The sequence below is a fragment of the Jaculus jaculus genome, chromosome 20, assembly GCF_020740685.1.
Source record: "Jaculus jaculus isolate mJacJac1 chromosome 20, mJacJac1.mat.Y.cur, whole genome shotgun sequence".
Lineage (NCBI taxonomy): Eukaryota > Metazoa > Chordata > Mammalia > Rodentia > Dipodidae > Jaculus > Jaculus jaculus.
In genome coordinates this window covers 12,846,838-12,873,986 of record NC_059121.1, presented here as the reverse complement: position 1 = coordinate 12,873,986, position 27,149 = coordinate 12,846,838, and the positions used below count along the sequence as shown (strand labels likewise).

The following is a 27,149-nucleotide window of genomic DNA, read 5'->3' as shown; positions in this document are numbered from 1 at the left end:
CAGGCCCGAATGCAGCACATTTCTCTGCTGACGTTGTCTACTCTGGAAGAGGTGGACTACTGAGACTGCCCTTTAGACAGTCTCCCCTGCCCGGCCATCTGCTTCTCCCTAACATCAGCTTGGGTGATTCAAGCGAGTCTCTCAGGTTCCTCCTTGGCCACCTACAAGTGTAGCCAGGGAAGCGCTTCCCTGCTGCCATGGAGTATAGTAGGTGTAGCTTTAGAAAGACAGACCAAGGGGCTAGAGAGATGGCTCTGCGGTTAAAGGGCTGGCTTGCAAAGCCTGGCAGCTTAGGTTCAATTTCCCAGTTCCCACCTAAAGCCAAATGCACAAAGTAGCACATGTGTCTACGGTTTGTTTGCAGTGACAAGAGGCCCTGGAGCACCCCCACTTTCTCCTTGCAAATAAATTATTTTAAAAACATCAAATAAGAATTAAATGATTAATAACCATATTCAAGCACAAGAAAAACTCCAGACTACAGTTAAGTAAACAAACTAAAGATAGTTGTAGCAAAAAAAAAAAAAAAAAAAAGTAATCCCCAAGTCCTGAGCCACTAAGGAATTTTTTGAGAGCATTCTTCAGGAGGAGAAGTGGACCGTTGCAGCTTTGTAATGATAGGTTGCAGACTGTCATTTTGCCATTCAACCCTGGGGTGCCAGGTATTTGAGTTCTTAACTTTCATTACAAAATCCAGTCAGTTGTCAAAATGGTGTTGGTTATGGCCAGAGGTTTAAACATCTAATTTTTACAATAGTCCCCCTCTTTGGAAGTCAAAGACTATAGACTGGGTAAGATTCCAGACCAAGACTTTGTTGGATGACAATTGGTTTAGCAATTGAGGGATAGATGGCATCTAGAATTTTATGTAATTCTCTCTTGCACTGGAGCTCTGCTAAGAATAGATCTAGTTAAAGGTGGGGTAAATCTAAGTGGTGTTGGAAACAGTATTTAAGCACTGTGAAAAGAAAAAATTCTATTTGTTATTTGATCTGTGATCACTTAAATAATAATGAAAAGTTTTATAGTTTTACCCAACTACTTCCTAACATTTTTTCAAAGCGAAATTGGCTTTGAGAGGAGATGTAAATCTTTTTTTGTTGTTTTGTTTTGTTTTGTTTTTTGAGGTAAGGTCTCACTCTAGCCCAGGCTGAAATGGAATTCACTATGTAGTCTCAGGGTAGCCTTGAACTCATGGCAATCCTCCTACCCCTGCCTCCCAAGTGCTGGGATTAAAGGTGTGAATTTACTTTCTACACTAGCTAAATTGTATATAAGAAATTGTATATGAGAATCTTACTAAGTTTTAGATGCTTGCTATCACCACTACTGTCATAACAGGAAGTTGGTTTTGACTGTTCTTTTTAGAAGGACACCTAGTGCTCTGATACTAAAATATTATCAGAGCATTATGCTGAAGTTTGTCTGGTCTACATGTCCGTGCTTTCATTATGGCTAGAAAATATTTTAGCAGGTTGGTTTAATAAATACTGAGGAAGAAAGTGATTTCTTTTACTTGTCCTTGCAAGTTAAAATGTGGAAATGCACAGAAAAGTGAAATTAAAGTATTATCATATCAAAGAACATCCCTCCTGAGGATTTGTTACCACTAGAAAGTAGGTAGCTTTATAATCTGGCACAAGGTAGTTTTCCCTTTGCTTCCATCAAAGCAAAAATAATCCAAACTGTACAAGGAGTAGATGTGTATGGAGAGAGAAGGGATGTGGAAAGGCCTGACTTGGGCAAGAATGTCTAGTATCCCTTGAAAGTTTATCAGAATCAGTCACAACAAAGAAAAATATGTGGTATAAATGAGCAGCAGACGTGAGTATACATTGGCACCTTAACTTCTTAAATGTGAGTAGAATAAGCATTCATCTTTTATCATGCAGTATTTCACCTAATCTTCCTATTATGTACATATTATCCTCATTTTACAGCTGAAAAAAATGACAGTTTGTCATACATAGAGTGACATGTGGCACCAGAATTCAAATCAGTCTCACTCTAGAATCTACGTTCTAGTCATGCCGTGCTCACTGCCCCCTTCTGTTAAAATTAGAATTTTCCTTAGAATTTTTCAAAATCTTATCTTAGGAAAATAGCAGGAAGAAATATAATTGGCTCCGTAAGTGTAAAGGATCAGGATAGTCCAGGTGTGTGGCAAATTACAAGCGTAACATTGTGAGATTGGACACCATACAAGCCTATGACCTTTAAATGTTCCCGTTCCCTCTGGTTCCATCATTTCTTCCTTCACTTATTGGATTGATCAGATTTTGAGTGCTTGCCATACCCTATCCTTAGCACTAGGGGAATATGACTTTCCTTGGGAGCTTGACACCCCTTGAGGAAAAAGATGAGTGAATCAGAAATTACATAGAGTGGGATAAGCACTAAGAAAGAACCTCCACACCTAACTGAACTGGACCCAAAAAAGGCTCCCAGGAGAAGGTGTCAGCTGAACTGAAATGAAAGAATGAGCAAGGAAATTAACTTAGGAATAGAGCAATGGAATGATATTGTTTTTCTTAAAGAAGAAATAACAGGTGCAAAAGGTCTGGGATCAAGAGAACAGGGTGAATTTACAGAAAACACAAACTGAAGTATGTGAGCCCTGAGTTTAATCAGGTTTCCTGTGTGTGCATGGTTGAGGAGCTGTGTACCAGAGCAGCAACAGCTCTCCATAGGTTGCACCACCGAGGAAAATGACTCCCACTCCCGGCATTAGTCACATTGTAATGGAGAAAACAACTGTGAATGTATTGGAATCTCATTGGTTTTGTTTCAAAATTAATGTTGGAGAACCAAACTTAAGTTTGGACTTACTCTGTAGTGACATGACCTGAACATTAACATGAACCATAGAGTCTGTGTTCTGCTGACTCTGCACTGACATGACTTGAACATGAACATGGACCATGGAGTCTGTGTCCTGCTGGCTCTGCAGTGACATAACATGAACATGAACCATGGAGTCTGTGTTCTGCTGACTCTGCACTGACATGACTTGAACATGAACATGAACCATGGAGTCTGTGTTCTGCTGACTCTGCAATGACATGACTTGAACATGAACCATGGAGTCTGTGTTCTGCTGACTCTACAGTGACATGACTTGACATGAACATGAACCATGGAGTCTGTGTTCTGCTGACTCTGCAGTGACATGACAAACATGAACATGAACCATGGAGTCTGTGTTCTGCTGACTCTGCACTGACATGACTTGAACATGAACATGAACCATGGAGTCTGTGTACTGCTGACTCTGCACTGACATGACATGACATGAACATGAACCATGGAGTCTGTGTTCTGCTGACTCTGCAGTGACATGACATGAACATGAACCATGGAGTCTGTGTTCTGCTGACTCTGCAGTGACATGACATGACATGAACATGAACCATGGAGTCTGTGTTCTGCTGACTCTGCACTGACATGACATGAACATGAACATGAACCATGGAGTCTGTGTTCTGCTGACTGCAGTGACATGACTTGAACATGAACATGAACCATGGAGTCTGTGTTCTGCTGACTCTGCAGTGACATGACATGAACATGAACATGAACCATGGAGTCTGTGTTCTGCTGACTCTGCAGTGACATGACATGACATGAACATGAACCATGGAGTCTGTGTTCTGCTGACTCTGCAGTGACATGACATGACATGAACATGAACCTTGGAGTCTGTGTTCTGCTGACTCTGCGCTGACATGACATGACATGACATGAACATGAACCATGGAGTCTGTGTTCTGCTGACTCTGCAGTGACATGACATGAACATGAACATGGAGTCTGTGTTCTGCTGACTCTGCAATGACATGACATGAACATGAACATGAACCATGGAGTCTGTGTTCTGCTGACTCTGCGCTGACATGACATGACATGAACATGAACCATGGAGTCTGTGTTCTGCTGACTCTGCGGTGACATGACATGACATGAACAGGAACCCATGTATTCTTTGTACCACTGACTCTGCAGTGACATGACATGAATGGGACCCCATGTAGTCTGTGTACTGCTGACTCTTGTGCATTTTACTGTTTTTCAGAGGAAGAAGCTGTGCCAGAGGGCGCTGTTGCAGAGTACAGACGAGAGAAGCGGAAGTATGAAGCTTTGAGGAAACAGCAGCCAAAGAAGGGAACATCCCGAGAAGAGCAGGTAGCTTCAGAAAGTACAATCTACATGTCTTCCATTGTCTCTCGTGAAGCCTAATACATTTACAAGTTGGGGAAGCAATCTTTTAAAAATAAAAAGGACATATTTATGCAAGGTGGGGTGCAAGGATTTTGGCCAATTTAAAGGGTCCAAATTCTGGAATTATTTCCAGACATTCAGAAGAAAAAAAGGCCTCAGACTTTCAAGTTTAAACCTGGTACTCAGGCTAGAGAGATAGCTCAGTGGTTAAAGGAGCTTTCTGGCAATGGCTGATGGCCTGGGTTCAATTCCACCGTACCCAGGTAAACCTAGATGCACAAAATGGTGCATGTATCTGGAGTTCTTTTACAGTGGTGGGACACCCTGATGTATCCATACTCACTCATTCTGTGTCTGTCTGTCTCTCTCAAATAAATAAATAAAAATAGTATTGAAACCTGGTACTCCCACTTCAAGCAGAAGAGCTTCAAAAAGCCCCACATTTTCATGTCTTCAGGTAGACATGACTATTTGAAATGGAGTGTTGGTGAGTATGGACAGTGATGGCTATCTCCAAGCCCAGCATGTCACAAGCTGACCACCCCTTCAGGTTGAAATTGTCCACTAGGAATAAGTCACCAGTTGACTTCTACTGTAATAAAACCCTATTTATTGTGAGTATTCCCTCAGTCTTTAAGAGTGATGTGAAAAAATAATAGAAATCAAGAATGAAAGAGAGGGCTAGAGAGATGGCTCAGGGGCTAACGGCATTTGCATGTAAAGCCGGGGCTGCGTTCAGGCCCCCAGCACCCAAGTACAGCCAAAAACACAACGTAGTGCATGGATCTGCACTTCATCTGCAGTAGCAGGAGGCCCTGATGCACCCACTCTTTCCTGTCTCCTCCCTCCCTCTCCCCTCCCTCCCCTTCCCTCCCTCCCTCCCTCTACCCCCCCCCTCATAAATACTTAAAAAATAATGAAGGGCTGAAGAGATGACTTAGCGGTTAAGCACTTGCCTGTGAGGCCTAAGGATGCTGGTTCGAGGCTCGATTCCCCAGGACCCACATTAGCCAGATGCACAAGGAGGCTCATGTGTCTGGAGTTCATTTGCAGTGGCTGGAGGCCCTGGTGTGCCCATTCTTTCCCTCTGTCTCTGTCTCTCTCTCTCTCCCTCCCTCTTTCCTTTCTTTTCTCTGTCTGTTGCTCTCAAATAACTAAATAAAAATAAACAAAAAAAATTTAAAAAGCAATGAAAAGAGAACTAGCTGAACAGTTGGAGAGGCAGCTGTTTATGTAGGCAGCACACAGCACTTCTGAAGCAAATCTTTCAGTTCCTTCATTTTGAAAAGGTGCTGGGTAGTCCACAGTTTATTTTTGTTTATATTTATATGCCATTTTAGATATTTTAAGCAGGATAAAAGTAAATAAGAAGCCAAACCTATTTGGTTAAATTAATCAAATGAGAAACTGTTATAAATGACACCTCATCAACTGGTAAGGAAGGGTCATGCATTTGCACTTAGCATGAAAGTAATCATAGGGGAAGTTCACCAAGAAGTCACGTATAGGAAATTTTTTTTTAATTTATTTATTTGAGAGCGACAGACACAGAGAGAAAGACAGATAGAGGGAGAGAGAGGGAATGGGCGCGCCAGGGCTTCCAGCCTCTGCAAACGAACTCCAGACGCGTGCGCCCCCTTGTGCATCTGGCTAACGTGGGACCTGGGGAACCGAGCCTCGAACCGGGGTCCTTAGGCTTCACAGGCAAGCACTTAACCGCTAAGCCATCTCTCCAGCCCACGTATAGGAAATTTTAAACACAGAATTCTAACTTTCAAAATGCAACTTTCCAAAAATGACGTATCAAATAAAGTAAAGAAACAAGTACATTCAAGTTCACGAGATGTCCTCGTGGAGTTGCAGTCTGTGTCACAGCGCTCATGATCACATGCAAAGGTTTTGAGGATCCTCCTCCTTCATACATTTCTTTTTCCCCTTGAAGGTAATAATTATTATCACCCTCTCATGTACTAATTCCTATACTCCTATATGGTCCACACACAGTCATGTCTCTGCCCTCTCTGAGTTATCCGGGCAAAGAGCCAGTTAAATTAGTAATCCCAACAAGAAGGGCAGGCACTGTGAAACTGCAGGTGCAGAGAACTATGGAACGCTGGGACCTAAACAGAACCAAGAATCTGAAAGGTCTCCCTGAGAACACACTTCGTCAGTGTTGCAGGCTCCGCAGCCAGACAAAGGAGCAGTACATACTGTGTGACCCCTCTTGTCTTTATTCACGTTAGACATCATTCACACGCATGTTTCCTTATGAAGTACGAGAATTCAATATTGAATTCAAAGTACCAAAACCTTTATGCCCTTGGTTTTTCAGACAGGTAGTACATTAGCCCATTTCACAGAATAGAAACCCTTTTCCTAGCCCATGTTCTGTGCTCAAATTCTAGAGCAGGCTGTTAAGGTATAACCAGGAGAAAATATGATTATACAATTGTAGACATTTGTTGCTTCTTTCCCACAAAGGACATAAGAGGCAATTCAGAGTACTATTCTTTTTTCTTAAAAACATATTCTAGGGATGGAGGGATGGCTTAGTGGTTAAGACATTTGCCAGCAAAGCCAAAGGACCCAGGTTCACTTCCCCAGGACCCACATTAGCCAGATGTATGGGCGGGGGGAGGATCGCAAGCATCTAGAGTGTATTTGCAGTGGTTGGAAGTCCTGGCATGCCCATTCTCTCTCTCTCTCTCTCTCTCTCTCTCTCTCTGTCTCCCTGTCTCTCTCTCTCTCTCTCTCTCTCTCTCTCTCCCTCTCCCTCTCCCTCTCTCTCTCCCCCCCTTTCTCTGTCAAATAAAAATTAAAAAAACACATATTCTTCATGAACTTTACATCCTCTTTCTCAAAAATATCTTTGTAATAGGATGCAGTGTTTATATAATTTTTAAAAATAGTATGATAGCATGAATATTACTTTTTACCAAATTTATCTAAGTACTTAGCATGTCTCCATTTTTCCATTTATATGACTATTACTGCATAGGCATTTTCTGTGTTTCAGATTACAGTTCTACACTTCTACACAAAGTTGGAGCTTCAGGCTAGATAGAGGGAGTGATCATTCTAAAGATTCTGACATATGTCAACAGCTTTCTAGAAGTATTTCAGTTTGGTGACCTTTCCTCAGCCATTGGCTTTATCCACCTTCCTAATATTAATATTTCTACATCTTAGAAATTTGTTAAATGAAGAACACCATTTGATTGTGGTGTTTTGTTTTTATTCCATATCTATTAGTGAATTACCTTCCTTTTAGTAAATGCTAAATATATAACTTAATAAATATGTATTTGAAAACTTTGAAGCATCTACTACATAGGCAAATTAACTCCCAGAATCAAACAATGTTGAAGTGTCTTTGAGGATAATATGTCAGCACAAAGCCAAACAGTCCTTTGTTAAGCTTTATTAATGTCACTGTTGTAGCAGCTTTGTTACTTTCCTTCAAAGAAATCAAATATTTATCTTATATACAAGAAATATATTTTGTAATCAGGAAGTTGAGCAGTCTAATTTTTATTTCAGACCCTTGCGCTATTGAACCAGTTTAAATCGAAACTCACTCAAGCAATTGCTGAAACTCCTGAAAATGATGTTTCAGACACAGAAGTGGACGACGACGCAGGATGGTAAGAGCTGTGGCTTCTTCATGGTCACCGTGAGCAGACAGGCTCCGAGTGGGGGCCCTGCAGGCACAGGTTAAAGCTTGTCATCCTTTCCTTTTTTTTCTTCAAACTTGACCTTCATCACTGTAGGTCCTTGGCTTCCTTTTACTGCACTTGAGCTATAAAGAGAAATAACTGAGCTAGTCCAGTATTTTGCTAGCCAGTAGAAAATGTTTAAGGCATATTTGACACCCCAAGTAATTTCTAAAACTGTGGAAAAGATAAAACTCATGTTAAACAGCTAGGAAATAACTTTAAAAGGCAATAAATCAATATTTTTACACTTTCCCACAAACATTTTTGAAGTTATTAATCCATTTTTGTCATATATCTCCTACTGGCTTACTCTTAAAGCTGGTCACCTACAGGATCCTAGCAACGCATGCATAGCGAATTTTATTTTATCTTTGGATACTTTCAGCGTCTAAAGAAATTAATTACATGTATATATCCTGTGCTTAGAACTTTTTATGTTGGAGGGGGAGACAAAGACAAAAGAATTTGAGCCTCATTTTCCCGTATGCCCCCCCACCCCCCGTGTCCTCAAGTTGACTTCCATGCACTATATTAGGCCTCCCCCCACCGAACCGCCTGCACCTCCCGGCCCCCGGCCCAGGCACCCTGAGCAGGCGAGCCCGTGCGGCTCCTCCACACGTGACTCGCCCTCTGGAGGCTGCCAGCTGCCACGTGTGCCATCATCCCAACCCGGAATCATGGCCCCGAGCTCCATGCCAAACAGTGTCTCCCCTCCTTCAAAACTGCAGTACTCCCAACTTCCAGAAAACCAGTCAGCAAGGTTTGTTGAGCTCACACATCTAGAGGGTGGAGGAAGGAGTGCCAGGACACACATTTCAAAATACATAAAAATGCTTCTTAAGAAAGCACAACAAGTAGGTCTTTGCATGCATTGGGATGAGGGGATAACGGTGTGAGTAAAATGAAGCCTCCTTAAGCTGGGACCATGGGAAAGAAAAGCCTTTGTCCAATTCTGCATGAACTGAGAGTTGCTGGAGGACCTGCACTGGGATGCCAATTCTGGAAGCCTTGAATTGGAAGTTGCTTGAAGCCGGGAGCTGCTTCTGCCGTCGTCTTACGGGAGGGGCGCCCTGGGGGGTGACTGACTCAGTGAATGCACACGGCAGAGAAGAGCTGTCTGGACAGTGTGACGGACGAGTTTGGTTGTAGTTTGGATTCCTTGAAGGTCTCAAAACATCTTTCAAAGGTTTCGGGTTCCACTAAAACACACACACGTCTTCTTCCCCTTATTTTTGAATCCATCCAGACGTTTCAAGGAAATATGACCCATATATTTCTTATTCATTTATACTTAAGTCATCAAGATGGTGTTTTGTAAGAGCAGTTGGATGCCCATGCATTTTTTTTCTCCACCTTCTTCTGTGCTGTTTAAAAATACACCTTTTGCAGGCTGGAGAGATGGCTCAGTGATTAAAGATGCTTGTTTGCAGAACCTGATGACCAGGGTTCAGTTCTTGAGTCTCACATAAAGCCAGATGCACAAGGTGGTGCATGCATGTGGAGTTCATGTGCAGTAGCTAAAGACCCTGATGTGCCCACACTTTTTATTCTCTCTCTCTCTTTCTTTCTCTTTCTCTCACACACATACATACATAATTTTAAAAATAAAAATGCACCTTTTTATTGAATAGGAAAGTCACCAATCATTTCAAACCCCTGGAGTTTCATTTTTTTTTTTATTAGTTTTCTATTCAGCAAATACAGGCAGTTTGGTACCATTATTAGGCTCATCCATGACCTACCCCCTCCCCAATGGCCCCTCCTTGTTGATGTAAATGGGTCATACATTGTGGAGTTAGCCCACACTTATTGGTATGATAAATGTCTCTGCATATCATGACCCAACATGTGGCTCTGACATTCTTTCTGCCCCCTCTTCCGCAAAATTTCCCTGAGCCATGTTGGGTTCATTTTTGGTCTGCTTCAGTGATGAGGTATTGGGGGCCTCTGTGGCTCTGGGTCTCTGATTTGGTAGGAGTTGATTTTTCTCTGTGTTGGTCTCTTTTCCCCTTGTGCTGGTATCTGGTTCATCAGGAAAACAGCACCCTTGCTTGTTTTGCCAATTTTCCTTAGTTTCAGTTGGGGCCTTTTTGAGGTATGATGGGGTGGCTCTCTTCTTAGGATCTGCATCTATCTGAAAAAGAGAAGCAGAATCTCCAGCAGAGAGTGAGTTAGCACCAGGACAAATGAGATAGCCCTTACTTTCTTAATAGAGAGTTTAGTAGGTGTAAGCCCTCTTGTACCCCATGATTGATGGTAGCTTGATATTGGAGAGTGGGCTTATGTTTGGATATGATTCTGACTTGTTTCCCAGCTCCAGCTATGGGTCCTGCACCACTGAGAGGATCAGAGAGATTTGCTCAACCATGTTTGTAGCGGCACAATTCATAATAGCTAAGAGCTGGAATCAATCCAGATGTCCATCACTAGAAGAATGGATAACTAAGATGTGGTTTATCTACACAATGGAATTCTATACAGCAGTAAGAAAAAATGACACAAAGAAATTTGAGGAAAAATGGTTGAGCCTAGAACAGATCATTCTCAATGAACTTACCCAATCACAGAAAAAAAATCGCCACATAGTCTCACTCATCTATAGCACCTAACCTGAATCTACCCAAGATACCTTACATCCCCAGCAAGCATCTCACGGACTAGACACTAGGAGTTTTATTTGAAACCTGTAACCCAAAGAATTGAAATTCACCTTCAACATGACCGGACGTTTACCTTCCCAAGGTCCCTCTGTTGCTTGGTGCTCTTGCTGTGACTTCCTCACGCTCTTCAGCTACCACCTCTGTGGTTTTGAAAGTGGCATTCTTGTTTTGGTGATTTTTGACCATGTAGTCGATGCTCCATCTAACGTCCTCATTATAAAGTTAAACACGTGGGAAAATTTCATAAGATGGAAAGGAAAAAACATCCATGGTCAGTGGTGTCGGCTGGCTCTCCATTTGAAGGGGGGAAAAGTGGTAAAGGAAGGGAAAGTAAGCTAACGGCATTATCAGCAAGTCTTCAGGGGGTCATTTTGCTTTCAACTGTACTTGAAAAATCAGATCCATATAATATACACCTCAAGAGTATTTTGGTATTTGTTTAATGTAACATCTAACAAAACTAACCGCAGTGGTTATAGCTCTATGCAGAAATGTAGACTGTATAGGAACCTCTATGTGAGGCCTGTTTATCATATACACCATTGAAATTTTGTAACTTTATAGGCAACAACATCAATTCTGTTCACAGATAAGCCACTCCAACTTTATCAAGTCTCTGGTGATTTAAAGCCTCTCTCATAAAAGTCTATTCCATCCAGTAAAGAAGTCTCATATTAAAAATGATTTATAGCAAATATTATGAGTGCATGGCATATGCATGTGTGTTATGCATAAATTACATGGTTCCCAGACTGTTTAGCAGGTCATGGGTGCTTCTTTTCTAAGAAGGGAAAGTCAGCGGTATGCTGTATGTACTGTCAGGGTCTGTTATCTGAGGTAAAATGATTGCTTCTAAGACATTTTTATGTGTCCGCATGAGTGGCCACACATTGGGGGATCATTTTCAGTTTCTGTCAAGATAGAAACCATTACCAATTTGTTATGTTTTCTTTTACTTGGCGAACCATTCCGTTCACATTTTTGGCTGCGCTGCTGCATTGGCGTGGTATACAGCAGACATTTGGGTACCATTCAGCACCATTCGACTTTTCATGCAAAAAAAAAGTAGGAGGGAGAAAGAAAAGAAATATGATTCTATTGTAAACAGTGTGTATGGTGTTTGGTAATTATTACCAGATTTCACTGTCTGAGGAGGCACTTAAGAAGTGTTGTGAGTAGACTAAGCTGAAATGCATAGTGGAAATTTCTCCCTCACAAGTGCTAGCTTTCTGCCTTGGTCCAGATAAACACTGTCGGTGCTGCGCAGGGATGGCACCAGGCTAGCTGAGCAGGCACAGTCATCTTTGACGCTGTGATTGTCAGCCCCACAGTCTCAGACCCATGTGGCTGCGGACCCCTTCCTCGAGCACGGGTCCACACAATGGATTAGACACATGGCAGGAGCCGTCAGCCAAAGGGTTCACATGACCGTGCGGATGAAGTCCGTGTGCCACTTTGGGTTTGATGGGCTCCAAACAAGTCTGGAGAGAGCTGTAGCTGGCCAGGCAGCAGAGACTTATAAAGACAGCCACCTGCTCCTCCCACAGAATGTCCACTCTGTGACAGCCGACTGGCACCTTATGGGCATTGTGCAGTAGCATGTTCTCTGAGACTGTGAGAGCAGCTGGCATCCTGTGGGCATTCACTGTGCACCAGCATGTTCTCTGGAAACTGTGTTTCCAAATTGTTAAATCTAAGGTTTCTTAAAACTTGACAAGTACAGGATATCATGTGAAACACTAATGGTCTTTCTGCTTTTGCTTTTTCTCTCCTGCACCACTTTCCTCCACAGTAATGCAGCATTCAGCATCATAAAAAGATGAGGTGCTAGAGAGATGGCTCAACAGTTAAGGCACTTGTCTGCCAACCTAACAACCCAGGTTTGATTCCCCAGTACTCAAAGCCAGATACACATGGTGGCACTTGCATCTGGAGTTCGTTTGCAGTGGCTAGAGGCCCTGGCATGCTCATATTAATTTATTCACTCTTTCTCAATCTCTCTCTCTCTTTCTCTCCCTCTGCTTGTAAATAAATAAATAAAATATTTTTAAAATTGAAAAACCCAATACTGTATGATTGCCTCAAATATTTAATGATTACTGTAGAAGTAAAAATATTCACTGTAGGGTTAGAGAGATGGCTTAGCAGTTAAGGCATTTGTCTGCAAAGCCAAAGGACCCAGGTTCAATTCCCCAGGACCCATGTTAGCCAGATGCACAAAGGGGCACACGCATCTGAAGTTAGTTTGCAGTGGCTGGAGGCCCCAGCGCGCCCATTTTCTCACTCTGGTTCCCACTTTCTCTGTCAAATAAATAAATAAGAATAAATTGTTAAATAAATATTCACTGTAGAGCTGGAGGGATGGCTTAGCGGTTAAGGCATTTGCCTGCAAAGCTGAAGGACCCAGGTTCAATTCCCCAGGACCCATATTAGCCCAATGCACAAGAGGGTGCATGCATCTGGAGTTTGTTTGCAGTGGCTGGAGGCCCTGGCACACCCATTCTCTCTTCCCCTGTTTCTATGCCAAATAAGTAAATAAATAAATAAATAACATTGGGGGAAAAAAGTTTAAAAATATTCACTGTAGCAAAACCTAATGGTAAATCATTCAAAAGATTTAAATAAACACCATCTCTGATCTCAAATGAAAAGATAAGTACTATTAATTTATAAGTATAGTCATAAAAAATGTATATGCTTAAGTTTTAGCTCATATATATTTTATACCCTTCTAGAAATATCTATACACATCCATATTTTAAACAGAAATAGGATCATATAGTACTTCAGTTTTATAACTAAATAGGAATCACTTCTCCTTGCCACATGTAGTTTTAACATTATTTAACCTAAATTAGCTTAAATTTTATATTACATAATATTCCATTATATGATGAACAACAAGCTTACTTGACCACATTATTGCACATATATGCTCTTTCTAGTACTTAGTATTTTAAACAGTACTATAAAGTACCATGAATTATGTCCTTGCTCTTTTTTTTAAGATACATTTTTAAAACTGGATTTGCTTAATGAGTGGGTATGCATGTTAGGCCTCTGGTACATATCTTGAAATGGCCTCCCTAGATGCTTCTCCCACTTACACTCACAGTAACTGTCCCCAAAGAGAATGACATTGTAGAAGAAATGCTTTGCCTACATAGAAATCTTAAAATACACATGCTGTCTGGTTTGCTTCTGGTTTTAATAAAACTGCAGGTTTCAGCATAGCTCCTCTTCTTAGGAACCTCTCTCGAAATAGTCTTATTCATGGAGCCGAAAAACTCTTCCAACATATCCTAAGGTAGAACACTAGGATCTGGGATTTTTTTCTCTCTCATTTAATACTATACCTTGGCTTGCATCAAACTCAGTTTTATCTGTCAGTCATAGTTTGTTGCTACTAGAGATCAGAGTGCTGAGATCCAAGAGATGACATGAATAAATATTAAAGCCTTTCTCTGGAGATAGCAGTGCAAAAATAATAAGTAACAGTTGTCTGAATATCCAAAACAGTGGCATTGTTCAAATGCAGATGTTATCAAAAGATTATTGACTTTTATACCCACCTGAGTCAAATCTTGTTAGGCCACTATTAAACCTATCTTCATCTCATTGCTTATCTGGTGAAGCTTTAAGCATCTCTTAGCTCAGTCACATATGAATGAAAAGTACATTCATTGACAAGAAATTAATAACTTGGAGATTTTGTTTGTTTTCCAAGGTAGGGTCTCACTCTAGCCCAGGCTGACCTGGAATGTACTATGTAATCTCAGGGTGGCCTCAAACTCACAGCAGTCCTTTACCTTACGTCTGCCTCCCTCTCAAGTGCTGGGATTAAAGGCATGCACCAGCATAGCTGGTAATTAATACTTTAATTCTAGTTCTTCATTCATATGGAATATTGCCAGGAGTAGGTAACAGAGCTGTAAGAATGGACAAGTTGGGGAAATGAAGGCTCAGCTTAGCCAGGTAGGCAGTTCTCTTCACCTTGTAGCGTTAGCTAGACAACAGTTCTCAAATTTTGGGTCTCTAGGCCCTTGAGATTTTTTTAATATACATTATATATTTATTGATTTATTTGAGAAAGAGAAAAAGGCAGAAAGAGAGAGAGAGGGAGAGAATGGGCACGCCAGGGCCTCCAGCCTCTACAAATGAACACCAGATGCGTGTGCCCGCTTGTGCATCTGGCTAACATGGGTGCTGGGGAATCAAACCAAGATCCTTTGGCTTTGCAGGCAAATGTCTTAACCACTAAGTCATCTCTCAGCACTGAGATTTTTCTTTTAATTATCAAAAGCTTTTTATGTGAAATATAACTACCAATATTTTCCTAGTTAGAAATTGCAATGAGGAAATGTTAAATCACTTTGAAATAGTAATAAACCTATTAGATGTTTACATAATGAACATGCTTTTATACAAAGTAACTATATATGCAAAACAGGTAAACTCCCATGAAGACTGGCATTGCTTTACCTTTTTGTAGAAGCAACTTTCTAAGTCCAGCATGACAAGAGCAGCAAGAGTCTATAAACATAAAAGCTTCACTGTGGACCCCTCAGATCACATATTCTGTGAAAAATTCCACTGTGTGCTAAGCGCCAACAATTGTCTTAGTGTCCATACATAGTAATTTTGACCTGGCAGAGACAGTGACCCCTGCTTCCCTGGGGATGGCCAGACGAGAGCCCCTCTAGTGGTGTGGTCATTTCGTTCCTTCGTTGTCAGAAGTGTGGCCAGATCCCTGGGTCCTGGGGAGCTGTTTTCCCCGGGTCTCATTTTGTGATCTGTATTCACAAGTGGTACCACCACAGCACTTTGTGAACGAAATGTGCCCACGGCACTGGCACGGGCACAGGCCTGGAACGGCAGAAGCTTTTCTATTGCCTTACCAGCCCCCACTGGCCTTAACATCTGAAGCTACTTGTGGCACGCTATTTGACCCTGGTTTTGTTTGCTTTTTATTCCTTTTTCACTTATGCAATATTACTTAAATCTACCTTTTTCTCCCTCCATAGGCTCTGACTTTGAGTACTTCAAGGTTTGTTTCTTAGTGATCTGTAGTTTCGTATATATTCTAGATACTGTAGTTATTGTCAACTATCTTGTTCCAAGCAATGGCTTGTCTTCCAGATTTAGAACTGGCACGCAAAAAGTTTGAATTTTTATTTAGATTTGTCAATCTTTTCATAATTTGGGGGTCTTTAGGTCTTATTAAAGGCCTTTGCCAAAAGTATAAATGCATCAACTATATATTCTTAAGATTTTAAAGAAAGGTGCCATAATTTTCTTAAAGTTTTATGCATCTTCATCAGTTCTTAATACCTGGCACTGGTTTTTGATTTTTTTTTTCTAAAATATTTCCTAGCTGTTTATTTCTGGGATGCCTGAAAGCTACTAGATGCATCTGCTATCTAAATACTTTGTTTAATCCCCCTATTAATCTTCAGAGTTTTCAGGGGCTCGACAGATCCTTCTTGTCAGCTCTTGCAGCCAGCACGACGCTTGTCCTGTACCGTGGCATCCATTCTTCCCTCTCCTGGGATCTTCCTGCAATGAGTGGCTGCCTTCTCTTTGTCTACTCCTTGGTGTCTCCCCTCCCATCAAAACCAAGACCAGGCTGGAGAGATGGCTTAGTGGTTAAGACACTTGCGTGCAAAGCCACAGGACCCAGGTTCGATTCCCCAGGACCCACGTTAGCCACATGCACAACGTGGCACATGCATCTGGAGTTTGTTTGCAGAGGCTGGAGACCCTGGTGTGCCCATTCTCTTTCTCTTAGTCTGCTTTTCTCTCTCTCTCCCTCTTCCTCTCTCTCTCTCTCTCTCTCTCTCTCTCAAGTAAACAGATAAAAAAATTAAACACTAAAAAAAAAAAGTCCACCAAACTCTGCCACTTACCTGCCTCCTTCAGAAAACATAGTACAGAATTGTCTTCTCCAGCTGCCTTCACGGCTGAGACTTGTCCATTGACTGCCCGCATTTTCATCCAGAATCCACAGGCGGCGTCTCAGAGCAGACGATTCAATTTCCGTTCTGAGAGTGTTCGTATTGAGAGGTAAGCCCTCCTCGTCGGTCTTCTTTCTCCCCGCTTGGCTTCCCTCCTCCTCAGCCACGCCTCCCCAGCACCCATCGTTGAGTGGTCTTCTTGACCCGCTCCTTCAAGCTGGGCTCGTTTCCTAGCGTGACGCATGTTTCAGTGACTCACTCACCGCACTCTCCCTGGAGGGCTTGTTCACTTAGCTCTCCGCGCTGACAGCAGCTCCCTGCCAAACCTCGGCCTCCAGTGCAGAGTATTTGCTAAGCCGCACAGCCAAGTCCCGGCTTCCTGAGGACCCTACGTGGATGTCTGGTAAATACAACGCGTGCGTATCCCATTTCATCGTCCCTCACGTCTCCGTGTACGTGCTCTATTTTGCGTAAACATACCATGTGCAATCTGGTCATTGGGACTAAACACCTACAGGCCATCTTTACTTCCTCTATCACTTTCCCACGTCATGTTTATCACCTAATAGCCTTATGTTTTTGCCCAAGTTCAGCCATTTTTTGTCATCTACACTGCTACTGTCTCATTTGAAGCCAGTATGATTCCTTGCCTGACCATAGCCACTCTTCTGTCTCCTCGCCATGCAGTCCTCGAGGGGCCGAGCTGACCCTTCTCGCTTCACTAACTAGCAGGGCCACCCCAGGCCGCGCCAGAAACCCTGCCTGGTTCTCCTTCAGGGTCCGTTCAGTCCCTTTCCCACTGCATCGTGCCATCCACCTCAGGCTCGCAGTTGTTTTCTCAGCACACATCTTCCCTGCTGAGGTCATGCTGGAGAACCTGTGTCTGCGCAGACAGATGGCAGTTTCCTTCCTGGGCCTTTGTGCGGTCCCGTCTGCGTGGATGTCTGCCTCGCCCTTCACTGCGGCTGCCTTCTTCATGGCCCTGGCCAGCGCCGGCCTTCTCCCAAGTGTGCGCTGTCCTCTAGTCACACTGCACCATTCCTGCCCGCGAGGACTCCTCCAGTCTGTTTTCTTTGAATACATCCCCCTTATGTAGCCCCTTACAGACAACATCTTAGTGTATCTATTAAGATTCCTTCTTGGGCTGGAGGAATGGCCTAGTGGCTAAGGCATTTGCCTGCAAAGCCAAAGGACCCAGGTTTGATTCCCCAGGACTCACTTTAGCCAGATGCACAAGGGGGCACACGCGCCTGTAGTTCATTTGTAGTGGCCGGAGGCCCTGGTGTGCCTATTCTCTCTCCTCCTTTCTCTGTCAAATAAATAAAAATAAATATTAAAAAAAAAAAAAAGATTCCTTCTTGTGACACCCTCACAGGGACTGTTCTCCTTGTTTGGGGGATTAGTATATTGAAAATACTATGCCGAACTTATAGTTTTTGTCTTTTTCATATTACTTATATTTGTGCCTAAACTCTCAAAATAGATTATCACACTAAGAATGTATTAAGGATTAATTGCTTCATGTCCCTTAATTGGTTTGCTTAACTCAGTTATGAGGTATGTAAATGAGGTGAGGAAAGTTAATTTGTGATCTTATCTAATGTTATAATGCAGTCATTTGTGACCTTATCTAGATCCTGGCATGTAGCAGGCTTCAAGTACTTTTTGTGTACTTCATAAAGATCTGTCCCGAGGAAAAAGGGGCCTCTGCCTCTGTGGCACCTTGTAGCCTCAGGTGGGCAGGAACTGGGTTGCAGTGCAGCAGGCACAAAAGTGCCTACAAAGAAGATGCACTTACTGTTTGCTTTGTTATCTTTCACCAGCTTCACTGGTTGTAGAATAATCCAGTAGTTATTTTTAGTCTGCTCTGAGCTTATGCATTCTCTATTGCCTTTTTAATGGAGTTTCTCTTGAAGCCTTTCTCCCTGCTTTACTTGCGTTGTCTTCTTACTGCTGGGTTTTGAGGTTCTTTAGATAATCCAGATCAGGTCTGGGATTTTCTTACAAAGTCTAAATTACCGATTGTTTCTTTTCTTCTATGGATTATGCTTTTCATATCATTTTTAAGAACTCTGCCTAGCCTAAAGTCACATAGATTTTTTTTTCTCTTAAATTTTCTTTTAAATGTTGTTACTGTTTGACATTTTACATTTAGGCCCATTCTCCATTTTAAACATGAGATGGGATGAAGAGTGAGGCGTGGGCCACTCTGCTTTCTTCACTGGGCTGGTGTCCGGTTGCCCCAGAACAGTTAAGACTCTTTTCTCCATTGAACTAGTTCTGCAACCTTGATAAAGATTGCCTCGCCACGTTTACATAGGTCTTTTCCTGGGCTGTCTGTTCTATTCCATCATTATGTTTATCCTTTCACTAATACAATTACCACGTTTATAGTAACTTAAAATAAGGTGAATGATTCCTGAAAGTTTATCCTTTCCTTCTTGTTCCCCCCTAAATTTTGATGGCTATTCTGGTCTTTTTGCCTTTTCATGAAATTTTCAGAATCCTGTTTCTCTTATCTACCAAAAAACAAATTCTATGACTTTATTTAAATTTCTTTGTTGATCTATCTGAGAATGGATATATTTACCTTGTTGACTTTTCAGTGTTGAGTTTTAAACCACTGGTATTTTCCTCTATTTCTTCCTAGGCTCTGTTAATTTCTTTCAGTTGTGTGTGTGTGCCCCTCCCTTCCTCCCTCCCTCTCTCTCTCTCTCTCTCTCTCTCTCTCTCTCTCTCTCTCTCTCTCTGTGTATGTATGTATGTATGTATGTATCTGTCTGTCTGTCTGTCTGTCTAACTATCTATCTATCAAAGTAGTGTCTCACTCTGGCCCACGCTGACCTGGAATTCACTCTGTAGTCTCAGGCTGGCCTCCAACTAACGGGCAACCTCCTACCTCTGCCGTCCCAAGTGCTGGGATTAAAAGTGTGCACCACCATACCCGGCTTTTTTCAGTCATTTTTCTTTCAGTTCCAAATGGGTACTCTCTAATGATCTGTCTTCGGGATCACTGACTTTTTTCTCTGTTATCTTTATTATAATACTGGACCCTTCCAACAGGTTTTCAATTTTGATTATTGTATTTTCCAGTTCTAAAGTATCTATTTGTAACTGTTTTTTTTATTAAGTTTAGAGAGACTTTATTAGATTAAGAGAAGAAAAGAGAGAGGGTGAAGAGCTCCTGCCCTTGAAAAGGCAAGAGTGTTTGTATCTTTTTTATGTTGAAGCTCTCTTGCCTGGAGCACTTTTACTAGTACTGTTTTAAAGTCTTATCTGATAATTCCACTCTCTGTCATTTCCTTATTAAAATGTCTGGACAATGTTTTTTCATATAGATTGGGATTTTTTTTTTTTCTTGCTTTTGCAAGATAGGGTCTCATGGTAACCCAGGCTCACCTGGAATTCACTATGTAGTCTTAGGGTGGCCTCAAATTCACTGTGATCCTCCTAACTCTGCCTCCCAAGAGCTGGGATTAAAGGCATGCCCAGCAGATTGGGATTTTCTTAGTCCTTTATACGCAAAGAAAGTACTCATTGTATGCTAGATATTTTTAATATTTTAAGTTTCAGGGTCTTTTATAGCTCTTGTGATGAGTATTGTAGCAGACAGCCTGTTTGGGTAGAGTCCACAAGTTCTAGCCAGCCTCCTGGAGGGCTCAATTGCAATGTCAGTCTTGCTTCCAGTGCGCCTGCGTTGTTCTGTGCATCATGCAGTCTATGGCCTGGCTGTAGGTTCCTCTTTGTTAAAGTCTGTGGTACGCAGTTTAGAATCCGCTTCCCACCAGCACTGACTTTATGGGATCTCATTACTTCTTTACAGTACCACCTCTTCTGGCATCCTGGGTCTCCCCTTCTCTGTGCTCCAGCCAGACAGGGGGAGCAGCACGTACGCTCCTCTGCCTTGTACTTTCTGCATGGCCATGTTCAAGGCCAGCCTGTAGCAGGAAGGGGCAATGAGAGCCCACCCTTTGTGCCTCTGGGAGTAGCTGCTATGTGCCTCCTTGGAGGTCTCAGGTTTGCTCTGTTCTTTTTTTTTTTTTTTTTAATATTTTTATTTATTTGAGAGCAACAGACACAGAGAGAAAGACAGATAGAGGGAGAGAGAGAGAATGGGTGCACCAGGGCTTCCAGCCTCTGCAAACGAACTCCAGATGCATGCGCCCCCTTGTGCATCTGGCTAACGTGGGTCCTGGGGAATCGAGCCTCGAACCGGGGTCCTTAGGCTTCACAGGCAAGCGCTGAACCGCTAAGCCATCTCTCCAGCCCTGCTCTGTTCTTTTAAGGTATGTGCATGACAAGTGAGTAAATTGTGCAGAGTTGTTTAACCTCACAGGGCATCTATCTCCTGTTAGATCTTGCTTGCTACCCTTTTTAAGAAAAATTCAGATGGTACTGAATTCTTAGCATAAGTATTTTTCCTTGAATTGTTTTATCTTAATAGTTGGCTCTGAATTGTTTGTTGTGAAAATACTGTGTTCCTTGGTGAAAAGGACTGTGCCTGGCCAACCTCCCATATGGAAGAGCAGCCCCTGAAGGGCCCCTCACATCACCAACGATGGTCCCCACGCTGTGCACACGAGACGACAGGAGACAAGGAACTTGATAGATGCACTGGTGATGTGACATTTGACCAAACTCTCTCTCTTATTTTTTTCCTTAATATTTTTGTTTACTTATTTGAGAGAGTATGGGCACTCCAGGACCTCTTGCCACTGGGAATGAACTCTAGATGTATGTGCTGCTTTGTGCATCTGGCCTGACATGGGTACTGGGGAATCATACCTAGGCCACCGGGCTTTGTAAGCAAGTGCCTTGAACCCGAGCCATCTCTCCAGCCCATGGCCCAAATGTCTTAATAGCCTTCCCTGAGGTTGTGTTTATACGAGTAGTGTTTGCCAGAGACACCAGAGAACTGAGGGGCAAATCCTTTTCCCATATGAAGGACCAAGAAAGTTAAAGTGTGAGGCAAGGGCAGCCTGAAGATCATAAGACATGCTTGCAGTTGACAGGAATCTCTAGAGGATTTGAGTGCCTGTGGGCTGGGGAGCAGTGCAGAGGTTCCCAGCTAAAAGATGCAATAATAGGCTAATGCCTGAAGCTGTAAGCCACATGAATAACAAATTTGGCTCAGTTAATCCGAAAATCTACTGATCGTTCATGGAGTCGAAAGGAGAGTGTATTTTCCTGTTAAAGCTTGTTTCTAAATAATCTCCAAAGAAGTTGCTGTATCTCGTACTCACTAGTTATGAATTACTCCTCCTTGTCCTTGCCAAGACTAGGAAACCCTTAAGATTAGAATTTTATTTGAGTGATTGCCTGCAAGACAAATACTCATTTATCAGCTTTTGGGGAGTAATTCTTTCAGTAGTTAACTGTAATAGTGCTTTATTTAGCTTTTATTAGAACTCCAGAGTCCCTGTTTGTTTAGATTCTTAATTCAGAAGTTCTTTAATTTCCAGCATGTGGGTGACTTGTACAGTTTTCTTATATTCAGATAATAAGCTTCTTGTACTCATTAAGCTGCTGTTGTGATACATTTATCCTAGTTTATCAATTAAGAACTCTTGAATTTAAAAAATAACCTCTAGATAATATGCTTTTGACCCCCGAAATGTACTTTGAAACACGGAAGGCATGTAGCAGGCCGCGTTGTGTGAATATGAACCTAGTAAAGCCAAGGTCTCTCAGTGGCCAAACTGATGCATAGTACTTTTGGGTTCAGTTTATTCAAATGGGTCAGATTAATTAAGTGTTCACATTGTGAAAGCTATCTTTATTTCACTTGAAAGTTCCCAGTGTAAATAACATGAAGTAAGGAATGTGCAATGAACTTGGACATCATACCCATCCTCCTTGATTTAAAGCCTAATATCTCAAGTGAGAGGAAAATGTCACTGTGAGGAAAGGGTTTCTGCTTAGGAGAGACATTGGAAAGAAACAGAAATAACACTATGTTTTCACAGTCAGTTACAAGGAACTTTGCTTTCATGTTAGGATTGTTAATGACCCTGATGTGACATAACTCTCCCTGTGTAACTTGATTACCTAACAGAAGACTTTAGGTACAGTGGTCAGTGAATGTAGTGGATCGTAACTTGCCAGAGGCTGGAACCTGTGGATCTTAGGTAGTATCTATGATGACTCTTTAGTGTTAGGCATTTGTTTGACCTCATAGAGGTCTGAAAATTACTATGATTGATGTAACTCAACTTTGAGTCTTCCCAGTACACTTCATGGAAGCCTGTGGAAGGTAAATAGACGTTTAAAATGAGGAATGTCCTCTGCCCCAAGTTGTATGTGCATTTTTACAGGCTTTTTAGAAGAATGACTTTAATGTAGAATTTCTTCATTTCCTTTTGTGTACTTATTAAGTATAGTTTAGCCAATTATCAGATATCCAGATTAATTAGTAACATTATACAAAGTAACACAGTTGAAATCACTTATTCCTAATATCAAATCAAATGTGCCTCCTTGTCACACTCTTTCATCCTAACTCTGCACTGCTAGGAGAGGATGAAGGTGGCTCTGGACCCACCGGTTCATCCTTGAAACAGATATTTCAGGCACTTTGCTGGAGCCTTTATCCCATTTCATCTCCTTTAACCATCACAGGAGCCTCATTGGGTTCATCAGTTAGGGGTTCACTGTGGTAGATTTCTTCACAGCCCCATCAGATAATTACTAGTATCCCTGATCCATAAATGGACTGAAGTTCAAAGAAATTGGACTGCTTACCCAAGATGCCGTGGTAAGAAGAGGTGGGCTGTCTGTGACATTAAGAGCTGAAGCTGCTTCCATAGCACAAGCTGCTACCAACAGTTACTGCACCACAGAATGGTGATAAGTAGGACGAGAAAGCAAGCCTGACTTCAGAGGCCTTTGTTCTCAGCAGCAGTGCCCAGCTCTGCAGTGGGTGAAGCATGTAGATCTCATCTATGGAATGCTTTGCACATTCTTGTAAAGAAATGAACTGTCATGGAGGTTCCCTTTAAAAGTCACAATTTGAAGGGCTGGAGAGATGGCTTAGCAGTTAAGCAATTGCCTGTGAAGCCTAAGTACCCTGGTTTGAAGCTTGATTCCCCAGGACCCACGTTAGCCAGGTGCACAAGGGAGCGCACGTATCTGGAGTTTGTTTGCAGTTGCTGGAAGCCCTGGTGCACCCATATTCTCTCTCTCTCTCTCTCTCTCTCTCCCTCCCTCCCTCCCTCCCTCCCTCCCTCCCTCCCTCCCTCCTTCTCTCCCTCTCCATCTTTCTCTGTCTCTCTCAAATAAATAAATAAAAATAAAATACTTTTTTAAAGTCACAATTTGGGGACTGGAGAGATGGCTCAGTAGTGAAAGATACTTACAAAGCCTGCAGGGTGGGGTGTAATTCCTCAGAACCCACATAGAGCCAGATGCACAAAGTGACAATGGCATCTGGAGTTCCTTTGCTGAGGCAGAAGGTCCTGATATGCCCACTCTTACCCCCCACATCTTCACCTTTCTCTCTCACACACACTCTCTCTGTCTCTTTCTCCCTCCCTCCCTCTTCAAATAAATAAATATAATAGTCATTGTCTTCTTACACTAGACTTCTGAGACCAAAACCTAGTCTGTCATCCAACATGTAAAATTATGGCATAAATCTACAGTGGCTGTCTGATCAGGCTCCTACCCTCAGATCTCTGCTTGGACAATTGAGTAAGAAACCTGACATGTGTACCTCCATTCCTTTCCCTGTGAAGTGAGGATAGCAATGCCTACCACAGAGCTTTTAGGACCAAGAGAGCTGACTCCTATAAAGCACTTCCCATCGTGCCTAACTACTAGGTGAGTTCTAGAAATAGGGCACACAAAGGGGGAGCTCATGGTGGCTGGAATAACATTGCTGGGCTTGACATACCACTCAGGCAGCACCCTTGAAAGATTCTCATTTAAATTGCAAAACAGGGCTGGAGAGATGGCTTAGCGGTTAAGCACTTGCCTGTGAAACCTCAGGACTCCAGTTCAAGGCTCAATTCCCCAGGACCCACATTAGCCAGATGCACAAGGGGGTGCATGCGTCTGGAGTTCATTTGCAGTGGCTGCAGGCCCTGGCACGCCCATTCTCTCCCTCTCCCTCCCTCCCTCCCTCCCTCTCTCTCTCTCTCCCCTCCCCTTTCTCTCTGTCACTCTCCAATAAATAAATAAATAAAAACTTTAAAGAAAAAAACCAAAGCTTAAATTGCAAAACATGACTGATAGTCTTCTTAACCTGATCTTCTCAAAGAAAAATAATGTTGGGAAAGAAAGACAAATGTTAATTTCCTTCAGTCATGTTACCCTTAACACAGAGGAAAGGTAGGCCTGTTCATTAAACTTGCTACTGGTGCCTGATACTTCGGTTTTATAACCAATATGCTGATAAAAGGAGAAAAGTGTAGTCTGTTTTACCAAAAGACATTTTTTAGCTGAATCCAGATTATAAAGTGCTGAGGCTGGCAGAGCTTAGCTAATATAAATTTAGCACTCCGAGAAAGAGGACGGGAGTGGAAGAGGTGACCTTTTCTATGTTGGGAATATATATATAGTCATGATTGTAGACTCTCTCCAGAATCCTTTCTTTTTTTAAGCTGACAGGAGCAACTTGGAACAGAAAAAAAAAAAATGGTACATATAAATCATTTCCTTCTATTAGAAGCAAAGCTCTTAAGGAACTGAGGTCTTGGGTTGGTATTACATAGTAAAAATGTTTCTTCACCATGGTTGTTAATAAACAGGAATGTAGCCAGAGCAGAGGCAGTATTCCCAGGCTGGAATATGGCTCAGGTGTAGAGCACTTACCTAGCAGTCATAAGGCCTTACGGATACTCTGTACCACAAAAGGGAAGTAAGGAGAGGGAAAAAAGAAGGGAAGAGGAGAGGGAAAGAGAGAGGCATGCAAGCAATGAAGAAATTATCAGACCTAACCATATCTGAAAATTAAATGGTAGCTACAAGTTAATTCTAGGTGAAAAGTAGTGAAAGAAGATGCCATTGTCTACGTAGTTGTCTGTACTTCTTTTTAAAAATATTTTATTTATTTATTTGCAAGCAGAGAGAGATAAAGAGACAAGAGAATGGATGTTCCAGGGCTCGAGTATGTCATGGGTGTGCTAGAGCCTCTGCAAATGAACTCCAGATGCGTGCGCTACTTTGTGCATCTGGCTATACATGTATCCTAGGGAATTGAACCAGGGTCGTTAAGTAATGTATCATTTTTCTCTAATAGTTAAAATGACAGTAATACAAATTATCCTCCAAATTTTCATCATATAGCCTAATTTGTATTTGTAATACATGATTAATATATAATACATTTTAAAAGGGTAAAAAATGAAAAAATTTACTAATAATATCCTGTCCCATAGTACTCATCATTAGTGATTTTGTCTGTCCACTGAGACCTCTGATGCTTTTTCCAGGAATGGAATCATGCCATACTTGTTTTCTTCTGTTCTCTCTTTTCAGTGTATTACCACTGTTTTTTGCATCATCAAATATTCTTTTACATCTCATTTGATAATTGTATAATATTCTATCATGAAGATATAATGTGTGTCTTTTTGGGAAAAAGTCATCTCATTTTTAAACTATATGCCTTTTATGAAGGAATAACATAGTAGTTCAATATTTTGTGAGTTCATTGTTATTTCCTTGGGCTAAAACAAAAGTGACACTGCTAAATCAAATAGGTATTTCCCATGGGAAAAGAAATCATTTTAATTGGAATTTAATTTACAAATAAGAAGATACAGTTGTTATTCCTGCACTTGGAGGCATGTCAACAGTGTGTACCCCATTTAAACTAAAGCCTAAGCATAAAGCATGCTCACCCCCCAGGAAGTCCCACCCAGCCCAAAACATAACGCATGCACCCCCCCCAGGAAGTCCCACCCAGCCCAAAACATAATGCATGCACTCCCCCAGGAAGTCCTGCCCAGTGCCTCTGCAGCTAGTGCCCAGCCGTCACTTTGTGATGTGCGCCACTTTGTGTCCTTCAATGGCTAGGTTGTGCTCTAGAATGTTGAATTTTATACCAGCATAGATACTTGTATACTTGTACCAGCATTATAGGAAGGTTTTGGTTTCTCCCACCTTAATGATCATGTAAGTAAGTATGCGTTGTATTATAGATTACATAGATGCATATACATACGTATTTATTCATCTCTGCCTGCCTTGTATTAATTTGTACTTCCTGGTTTAGTGGTAAAGTTGAGCCTTTTCAGAATATTGGCTGGCCATTTGTATTTCGTTTTGTGGTAGTAGTTTTTTATTATCTTGTCTTTTATGTTTATATATTTGTTATAGATACACAAAAGTTGCTAAGGATATCATTTTTGTTTAAAATATGTTTTACTTATTTGTTACTGCCTTATGATTTGTTTATGGATGTTTTTGGTTAGTTTGGGTCATGGAGTTTGAACTATTTGCAATTCCACATTGACCATTCTTCTCCTGCATGTTTCTGCCCAGTGTTATTCTCAAGAACTTCTTAATCCCAAGGATGGATGGATGGATGGATGGATGGATGGATGGGTGGGTGGGTGGGTGGGTGGGTAGATAGATAGATAGATAGATAGATAGATAGA

General features: G+C 41.8%; 1 protein-coding gene across 1 annotated transcript in view; it reads left to right on the top strand.

Moving 5' to 3' along the window:
* Positions 1-27,149, top strand: part of Cwc27 (CWC27 spliceosome associated cyclophilin) — a 213,418-nt gene that overhangs the window by 171,907 nt on the left and 14,362 nt on the right. The window contains exons 12-13 of the mRNA XM_045139107.1: positions 4,073-4,182; positions 7,759-7,862. Coding sequence (XP_044995042.1) covers positions 4,073-4,182; positions 7,759-7,862 — 214 coding nt within the window. The remainder of the gene's footprint in view (positions 1-4,072; positions 4,183-7,758; positions 7,863-27,149) is intronic.